Genomic DNA, 10,188 nt, shown 5'->3' on the forward strand with positions numbered 1-10,188 from the left:
CAGGAAAGCAGCTCAAACTCATAAACCATGTTGGTTTCCGTCTTTGCCTGCCAGGAACAGAAATAAGATTGTGCTGTGGTCAGTGGAGGAAGTTGTGTTTCTGCTGAGGCTGCTGAAGGGCAGAATCAAATGCATGAATCTCTGGAGCCTCCTCGCCCTGTGTCGACGATTCGCACAGATGCCGTTGGCGTCAGTACCACGAGTTCCGTTTTTTGCTAACATGTCTGCCATGGCTTATAGACATATGAGGTCATCGGTGAAAATAATTATTCTGTTATACTGTATACACGATTATAACTGCTGGACAGGCAGGCATTCATGAGCTCAAAGATGCAGGCATGAATCCTGATATTTCAGAAACTATTTCACGGTGTCTGAAAGTATTTCAGTGTCATTGATGCTAATTCGAAAATGCTGCTGAACCTGCACCTGCTCGATTTGCATGTTTTAATAGACCGGATGTGGTCAAAGCTGTTGCCCTCTCTATCGAGGTCGGAGTTATTAATGACTTCTTTAAATTCCATCTTCACTATATCACACATGTTGACCATGGTGGAGAGGAGCCTTATTTGTTACGATGCTAAATCAATGAAGCTCATTTACTTGCTAATGCTTGCTGTACTTTTACATGAACGGCAGGCCTTTAAAAGGTGAGCCTGTGGCAGCTCGCCTCACACAGTAGTCTCCCATGAGCTTAAAGTCAAAGACCAGAGGTTTATCCATAAGACAGTGTTCTAGACAGTGTTGAGGGGAGACAAACCCTACCACTCTATTTTCCCAAGCCTCAACAGCTTCTTTCCAGTGCATAAACCTAACCAGTGATCTACTATATAACAGTTGTGGTCGGTAACTTACTTACATGCATCGAAGGCATGAATGCTGTGATACTCTGGGGCTTTTAATGACTAATGCAATGATTGTCACATTTACATTTTAAATAACTTTTCAACTGAAAAATCTGGTGTACAAATTGGGAATGATTTGGGAATTTCTCATTCACACAAGGTAAACATACAGTTTGAAATACAAACACTTACTCAAAAGTTCTAAGTGGTGCTAAAGGATCTGTGATGCTTTTCTTTACCTGGAGCACCTTGGCCTGTGTGCTTACTTTTATATAGGTTATATCCTGCCCTGGAACGAGCGTACTGCAATCAGAGGCTCGAGTCTGCCAGAACAAATCCGTAATTATATTTTTAGGCATGTAAATACAAATACAGGAAGGGCTAATGTTTCATTTGCTGAAGACTGGTGATGCATCTAGCTGATGGCATAGAGATACTTTCTCTCTAAATAAAATAAGTAATTTTGCAGGAGGTTTCACAAAAAAACACAATTCAGCAACTCATCAACAACTCAACACAACGTCACAGAAAAAAGGTTATAATCGGTGATGTTGGTTTACGGCCACCTCTCTTCAGCACCTTAGCTCCTTAGATGCTAAAACACTGTGAGCCTGAGGTGGCAGCTGCGCATGAATATGTCACAGTGAAGTTAATCCAGTGTGATCCATTAATAAGTATATCTGTCACCAGGAGAGGCAGTTGGTTTCAGCCGACAAAAAGTGGCTGGAGGGGTTAAAGTGGCTGACCCACTTTAACCTGGGCCTGATTAGTAGCTGCAGTCCTCTGGTTTATGGCCGAGTGTATAAGGATCTAAAGACACACGAGACTCAGAGTGTCAACATGCTAATGCATTTGTGCTATAAAAAACTATTCTATGGACTTCTGTTATTTTTTTCTGGGGGCTTTTCAGGTTTCTTATTATTTTAGTTCCTTCAACAAAGACGGTGATGATAATTGTTTTTCACATTGTAACATTGTTTCAGCCTTAAAACACTCAGTGAGAAAACCGCTGAGTCAGGAACCTGAAAGTCCCATTAGCAGCAGAAGTAGGGCAGCTCTTATCAGTTGATAAACCAAGTTACACGAGTTGCATCTCAAGCTGATTGAGCGATTTACCATCATGTTAAATAGGTTGCTGATTATTGAGATGGTTATTTGAAAGTAATTTTAAAGATTATAAAATTCATTTTAAAGTAATTCCGACCGTTAAATATGACCATCTCTGCCAGCCAAATTCAGCTCTTTTTAAATGGGGTACTTTCTGGATTTGTTTTGTTTTTTCAATTTTCCAGTCAGTCACTCTATCACTGTTATTCAGAAACTGTTTGACAGCAGTCATCAAAGCAGGATTATCCATGAATAACACCTTTGGTGACAGTGGGAGGGAAAAACTCCCTGGTAACAGGAAGAAACTGAAAAATCTGGTGTACAAAGTGTGACTGGGGTGAGGGGAGGATCAGGAGCTGCTGAAGAGAACCAGAGATTAATAATAACTAATGATTAAATGCAGAGTGGTGTATAAACACATAGTGAGCTAAAAAGGTCAGTGAAGAAGAAACACTCGCCAGCAGCACTGACCTATTATAGCATAAGAGAGGATTCAGGGTCACCTGATTCAGCCCAAATACATGTTTTATCAGAAGTTTCCAGTTTTAATAAAGCTCTCATTTCCATGTGCTCTATAAATTACCTATAGGCTTCTCTTGAAGAAGCTGAAGGCTTCTGCTTTTAAATACCCTTGGATGTTCTAATAGGGTGATATGGTACTACAAGGTCATTAAGATAAGATGGGGCCTGATTATTTAAGACCTTGTATGTGAGGAGCAGGATTTTGAATTCTGGATTTAACAGGAAGCCAATGAAGGGAAGCCAAAACAGGAGAAATCTGCTCTCTCTTTCTAGTCCCTGTCAGGACTCTTGCTGCAGCATTTTGGATTAACTGAAGGCTTTTCAGGGGGGTTTTTTTGGACTTCCTGATAATAATGAATTACAGTCGTCCAGCCTGGAAGTAATAAATGCATGAACTAGTTTTTCAGCATCACTCTGAGACAGGATATTTCTAATTTTATGCAGACTGCACAAATTTAAGAAAACCCACATTTGTTTAATATATGCATTAGAGGACATCGGATCTATGTTGTATGGCATTCAATGCAATTGAAAGTCTGCATCCTCATCAAACAGATTTTTCTTCAGACTAATACAACAGCCTTATACGTGTGTAGTAGTGAGTAACCTGTGCTCTAAAACCCTCAACTGCAAGTTGAAAAAGAGCATTATTATATTGTTTTTCTCAAAGCGCTAATTAGCAGATGGTCCTGGTAGACACGTCTGTAGCCTACACAGGGTTAAATCCAGATCTGCTGCAGGTACTTTTTCATGGTATGATACTAATCTGTACTATCAACAAAAACAGAGGAACCGTGCATGTCTCTGTGGTTTATGTCGCACACACATGTGCACAAGACTTCCAGTAGCAACTTTTCAGCAACTGTCAGTGGCTCTAAACTGCAGCACAATGTTTTCTCATCATTTAAAGCTCTAACTAGCACCATCTACAGTCCAAAGCACTGTGTTACATGCTACCCTGTCACACTCTGTCAAAAATGCTTTCATAATTCTGATTTAACCATTGTGGCAACAAGTTATGTAATGAGGTGCTCAAATAAAGGTTCTGGGCTTGTAGCTTCAGCAGGAAATAAATATGCTTTGCACATTTCATTTGATGTTGAGACAAAACTGAGAGAGTCTCCTTTATTTCAAAAAGTTTCATTTTCATTGTTGTTGTTGTTCTTTTGGCTGCTCTGTTCAGCTGTGACCATGACAGGCCACCCAAGGATTTTAAGACCACGTTTAAGGGAAAAAAACAGCAAACCTTTTACTTACTTTATACATGCAGTTTTTATGCACCAATAATTTTGAGAACCAGCAGCAGACAAACAATATTTCAGTCTTCATCCCAGTGTATCCAGGCTTGGTTGGGCTGTCAAGTGATCAGTGACGTCCGAAGCTTCAATCAGTACATCGCTGCTGCAGTATCTGATTCAGTGGTTTATACAGAAGTGAATCTTTAGTGGGATTTGCGCTGTGTTGCGGTGATTTTGTGTGAGAGATCGTAAACCCATGTGGGATATACTGAGAGACATGGAGCGAGCAAGAAAGAGAGGATGTTCTGCTGTATAAAAAATAAATAGAATAACCTTATGTGTTGTTTTTATGATATTAAACAGAAGCTGTCGTTTCAAGTTGTAGATGCAAGCTGCTCTTCACGCAACTTTTGCTTTTGGCCACAAGATGGCACCAAAGAGGACTAACACAACACAACACAAACACAAGCTTCAGTGCTTCAGACGGCTTCACTAGATGCTGACGCTATATAAATAAAATGGAAATGAACTGAACTAAAAGAGGCAGTTTTACTGCAGTAAGAAAACACTTAAGTGATCTTAAAAGAAGCCATGGCTCTGCAATGATTCAGACAATATACTGTATACACAGAAAAGGGGAGAGAGGACGTTCCTGGGGAACACTGCTGACTGATGAGACAGGGGAAGCAAAAATCGTCAGTCAACCATTTCATTTCCACTGCATCTTACATGCCCCCACCTGCCGCCCTCTTTAGCCTCTTTATTACAGTTGAATCATGACCACTGACCTTAACCGAGGCAGGTGAGGCCTGGAGTTCTTTAGATGCTATTGTGGATTCTTTTATGAAAATAGATGAGTGAAAAAAGCTCCATATATCATACATATGATGCATACTAAGTCAGCTGATCAAGCCCTAACTTTAAGCTGTATCAAAAAAAGTTTGAAGCCTAACCTTAAAAGTAAAGAAGGTGCCTGTCTCCCAAACCCAAACTGGGAGCTGGTTCCAGGGAAAAGGAGCCTGAACGCCGAAGGCTCTGCCTCCCATTCTACTTTAGGAACAACAACAGGTCAGTAAGCAGGGCTCCAACACCTTTGATGAGCCATAGTTTATGCAGTGAGACACATGATAAATATGCTATATGTGTCGTTATTGTCTGTGCCATGTGGACGTCCTCTTGTCAGTATTTATCTGTTGGCTTCTCTGTTATTTGACATAACAGCAAAGAAATAGCCCATTTGTACACAACGAGGCTTATTCTGATTTAAAGGACTTTTAGAAAAGTCCTGAAAACTATTAAAAGGTGTTTTCCAAAAATGTCTCCTGTTGCAACAACACATATTTATATTTTTCAAATAACAAAAGTACAATTTAAAGTCAAAAAACTTTATTTTGTGTTAATATCCAACATGAATACATGAATATTTTCTTTGCATTACAACAATAACAATAGTTGCAGTAAAAGACAGCTATCATTGTACTCTTTTAATTATCCCAAGCATTGCATTTTAAGTTGCATTTAAGCTGTGCACAATACAAGTGATTTTACATCTAAACTCAATGGAAAATTAAAGCTACAGCTTTTTACCATCATTTGAGTTTACAAGAATGTAAACATTATTTTTTCACTTAAAAAGTAAAATGTTATTTTGGTGTTTTTCATCAGTCGTCAAAGAGGTGAAAATGATCATCCCCACCCCGCTCACTAGGTAGAAGCAATAATATTATTCTAACGCTTCTAAGCCAAAGAAAAATCTGCCCTGCACACGATAGCTCCACCATCAGCGTTCACATGTTACACACGATGTTTTCACATGGACCTGAAGCTCCGTCCACCTTATGAAGCGTGCCAGGCCACGGCCTCAGCATTTCTCTCCTCCCCCTTTCACATTGGACAGTCTGAAAATGGAAAGCATGCAGATGTTAATGGAGTGAATAATTATCATTGCTTTCAAGTAGTATGTGGATAGTATGCAGCAGAGCCTGACAGCTACGTGGAAGGAAAAGGTCACATGATTTGTCTGTGACACGAGAGGCTTATGGAAAGATTTGACCTTTGAAGGATAAAGATTTCTGTCAGCCTGACATATTGTGTTTCTCTTGTTGATCTTGAATAATCCTTTACACCACTAAGACTTTCATGCCATTAGTACTCTTGGACTGTTAACCATGAATATGTGCATAAATATACTACTACTTTATGCCTTAACCGATAAACAGGCTAAAACACTGAGAAGTGGCTGGAAAGAAATAAGTGGGGCAAACTGAGGTCAAGAAAGGTTTCTGCAAGGTTGCTGTAAGGCTGTCAAAGTGGAGAAAAAAAACCCTACAAAGTGAAAGAGTTCTCTTTACAGTTGTTACAGTATCAACAAGAGAACTACTTTCTGGAAACCAGGCAGCTGAGCTGGGACGGCACGTGGAGGATGCAGCATGCAACACTGGCTGCAGCTCAGGTGGCAGAGCAGGTCAGCCACTAATCAGAAGGTCGGTGGTTCGATCCCAGGCTTCCTCCTGGCTGCATGCCCAAATATCCTTGGGCAAGATACTAACCCCATGTTTGCCTACTGGTGGTGGTCAGAGTGGCGCCAGTGTCCGGCAGCCTCTCCTCTGTCAGTGCGCCCCAGGGTGGCTGTGGCTTCAATGTAGCTGCCATCACCAGTGTGTGAATGGGTGGATGACTGGTTGTGTAAAGCGCTTTGGGGTCCTTAGGGACTAGAAAAGCGCTATACAAATACAGGCCATTTACTGAGTTTCCTCAGCCTGCACAGCCGCAATAATTTGTAGCTTTGGCTGAAATTTTAAAACAATTTTAGAAACATCAATTTTGTTTGTGCAGAGGGCAGAATACCCCATGGGGTGCCCGAGCACACAGGAAGTGATTTTCCTAAATAGCATGGTAGAAAAACGTTTCCATGTCTCTGAAACTGTTCTGGACGAAGAGCGAAACATCAGTGGCTCGCAGCTGATAAATGCCTTGAGGCTAAAAGAAAACACAAAACTGCTTTACTGCTTTTTAAACAACCCATGCAACGTCATGGTTCAGTGCCTCGTGTTTGCTCTTTCATAAGTGAAACTGCAATATTCCACGTGAAAAATTAGAACCAGTTACCTTCTGTAAGGCAGTTAGCCAATGACTGATGATTCACACCACAGAGTCACACTCTTTGCATCAGAAACAGTTAATTGTGTTGGAGTCAGGTTGCTGTGATACTACTAATTAGAAATAAATACTAATCAAATTCCTGATAAAGACAAAATAAATGAATAATGTTCTGACCTGGAAGTAGATGATGATGATTAAGGCACAAATGATTGCGATCACCAGGACAACCACAGGAACACTGACAGGTGCCATGTTATCATCATCTCCCTCTTCTTCACCCTGGTGCTGACTTTGCCTCTGAGTTTCCTGCACGGGGCAGCTGGAGCTGTCTGTGAATGCAGAACAGGAAACTTAAGACTGAAAAAGAGATGTGCACTCAAAATTTCAGCTCTGTGGATAAACATGGCAGTGCGGTCGCCTCACCGAGGACATGAATGAGTGTGCCATTGCCAATAAGCCGCAGGTACGGTGGTGGGTAGAAGATCTGTATTTCACAGCGATACATATCTGTGTCAGTGGCATTCAGTCCAGAGAGTGTCACCTCCACAGTGTCATGTGTGGTCTCAGCAGTGCACTCCACCTGAAATGTACAGGACATCATTGTACCTCAACACTCCGTGCACAAGTTTCACACTTTGTATTTTGTATTTCAGTCTAATGTTTATGCCATTTGTAAGAGTGCAATCTTCAGTTTAATGTATCATATAATGAAGAAAAAGAATATTTATGGAGGAAGAAATATGCATTTGTAGGACGGGATCTGGATTCTTAATGTTTGAGACCTTGTTCACTAAAGACGTCTCATGCATGCAGTTTGCTGAGCACATGAACCACCTTCGTTTGGTAACTGAGGGTAAATTAAGGGTGTAGTGAAAGTGGGCTTCTTCAGTTGTGAGCCATGATATAAATATGTTTATATAGCGCTTTTCCACTCTGAGCACTGAAAGCACTTTCATAACTTCATTCCCACGGGCACTGTTTTCTCTGCTTTCTAACATTCACACACCAGTGGATGCATCGGAGGGCAACATGGGGTTTAGTACCTCGCCCAACGATATTTGGCATGCTGACTGGAACAGAAGGAGGTGGAACCACCAACCTTCCAATTAGTAGGTGACCTGCTCGACCACCTGAGTTTTTAAGCATAAAGTGTTATGTTGTGTCACTAGCAGGAAAGAACAAGTTGCAGTGGCAGATTCCTGAAGAAAACTCAACCTTAACAGGCAAAAAAGCACAAAAACAATAATTACCTGTTCTTTTTGCTCCATACGTGTCTCTCTCTGGTCCGTGAAGTTGAGGATGGAGAAGCAGAGTTCTTGGTGGCCATGGAGGCCCTTCAGCACAGTGACTCTGGCCTCCTCAGGGTATGGGTATTTCAGGCTTTGTGGATGAATAACACACTGAATCTGTGCCACACTATTGGTGCTGACCACTCTGTAGGGCTGGGTCACTTTCGTAGCTGGCGTGAGAAAAGGTATAAGTGACTATTAGTAGTAGCAATGAAGAAGCAAATACATTACTATCACCTAAAACCATTTACATATCAGAGTCCAGTTCCAGTGGAGCACTCAAAGAAAGAAATGTATATATAAATCTTTTCATATAACGACAAATGAGCTAACACAAGAAAATAATAAAATTATGGGAGCAAATTCTGGGTTTTGTAAGCTTTGTATGGATTAAACAGACAGGACACAACCTTTGGAAAACCTCACAGGAGCTAAGACACGATGCTCTTCTTTCTGAGAGCTGAGGTGTGGATGAGTGTTTGGAAAGGCATTCTGACTCCTCCAGTTCAAAAGTTATCAAATTTGAATTGTTGTTTCATTGGTTTTCCTCCAAGCCGAGTCCTTTCAGAGATTCTCAGAAGTTTGGCATTGACAAACTCAACATGCATCATTTTACTTCACCCCCTCCTGTTACTCTGTGTTTGAATGTCTATCGAGCTGATCGTTAAATTCAGCACCTACCTACTGAAGGCCTGCTGAACAGTGACATTTAATATACCTGAATTGTTTAATCCTACATTAGAAATTCCATGACTCTTTTATGTTTTTCATCACACGACGGTTCATGATGTGCTTGTTGAAAATTAATTGGAATACATTAAATTTGCTTGGCTCCTTTCCTGGCTAGCACTTTAAAAGCTAAAACCACATTACAATGCCTTATAATACAGTTAGCTGAATTCACAAGGAGCAGTAAACTTCAGAGCCACAGCAGCAAAACGGTTCAGCTAAGGACAGCTGAACCATCTATCAAAAAGAAATATTGCTGAAGATTCACTTTATGATCAGTTTTGTCATTCTGGTGGCAAAACGTCTGGATCCAAGGGTCACTCCACCTGTCAAATGAATGCCCGTTCTGTGATTACATCCTGCAAACTAAAGGTTTCAGCAGTCTTCACATGTATTTAATATTTTCCATGTATCGCGTCTGAAATGATGACTTCTTTTAAATACAGAAAACACCAAGCGCATGGTTCTCTCCTCTTCCACCTGACACCTGAAAACCTTACATGTTTCACATCACTGATGCTGGGCTTGGCACCAGTTTTACGTTTTAAGTCAACAGTAAGACTTAAACTTGCTCATGTAGGAGCAAAGTGTGTCTACACAGCTCCACCATTAAAGCTTCCAAGCTACTTTATATGTCTGCTCATATGGAAATGTAGTCACTGTGATACATGGTCCAGCAGCTAGTTAACATATGTTTGGTGTCCCAACTAATCCTGTCAGAACTGCCCTCAGGTTCTTCAATGTGCCCCACAGAACACAAAGCTTCAATGGTTTTGCATGACTGTGGCACCATTGTCTTTATCTGTAGTGCTGTTTAATCTGATTCCAGTCTCATTCGATTTTCTTGTTCGTAATGAACTTAAAAATAATGTTTTTTAAAGTGTTACAAAAATCATCAGTAAAAGGCTGTTTATACTCACCGCTCCACACAGGCAGGCAGAAGCTAAGAGCTGTCAACACAATCCATCCCATCATACAGTGAGTCAGGAACATCCTACTGTATTTCACACTGCTACACAGAAAGCCACAGGCACTTAAAATGATCTTTAGGCTGGCGATCACTCACACTGAGCAAATTTGACAGAAATACATGAAAATGAGTGAAACTCATCTTTATATTTCCTTACGGTGCTGTCATGGAAACTGTGCAGCAGCACAGGAAATGATGACGAGGTTTTGCCGGTAAGAGAGATGGCAACGTGGTTGTGGTTCTGCTGGAACACTGAGAAAAACATGAATTTCATTTTTCTATGATTTTAATGAACTAGTTTAATCCGGGTATAGCAGCATCCTCTGTCTGAAGAAAACAGAAGAAGCTGCTCAAAACATGAAAAAACAAAGAAAGGAAATCATGGT

The 10,188-nt window shown here is 40.8% G+C and overlaps 1 protein-coding gene across 1 annotated transcript; it reads right to left on the minus strand.

Annotated features, from left to right (window-relative positions):
- Window positions 1–5,111: 5,111 nt before the first annotated feature.
- On the minus strand, window positions 5,112–9,967 carry cd28 (CD28 molecule). The gene is made up of 5 exons (XM_040006281.1): window positions 9,753–9,967; window positions 8,065–8,273; window positions 7,238–7,394; window positions 6,989–7,143; window positions 5,112–5,610 (listed from the first exon to the last, which is right to left on the minus strand). Exons 1-5 carry the CDS (start codon window positions 9,823–9,825, stop codon window positions 5,500–5,502), a joined length of 705 nt encoding a protein of 234 aa, XP_039862215.1. The 5' UTR covers window positions 9,826–9,967; the 3' UTR covers window positions 5,112–5,499.
- Window positions 9,968–10,188: the final 221 nt, after the last annotated feature.

This window comes from Simochromis diagramma, unplaced genomic scaffold, assembly GCF_900408965.1.
Source record: "Simochromis diagramma unplaced genomic scaffold, fSimDia1.1 OVJJ01000511.1, whole genome shotgun sequence".
NCBI classification, from domain to species: domain Eukaryota; kingdom Metazoa; phylum Chordata; class Actinopteri; order Cichliformes; family Cichlidae; genus Simochromis; species Simochromis diagramma.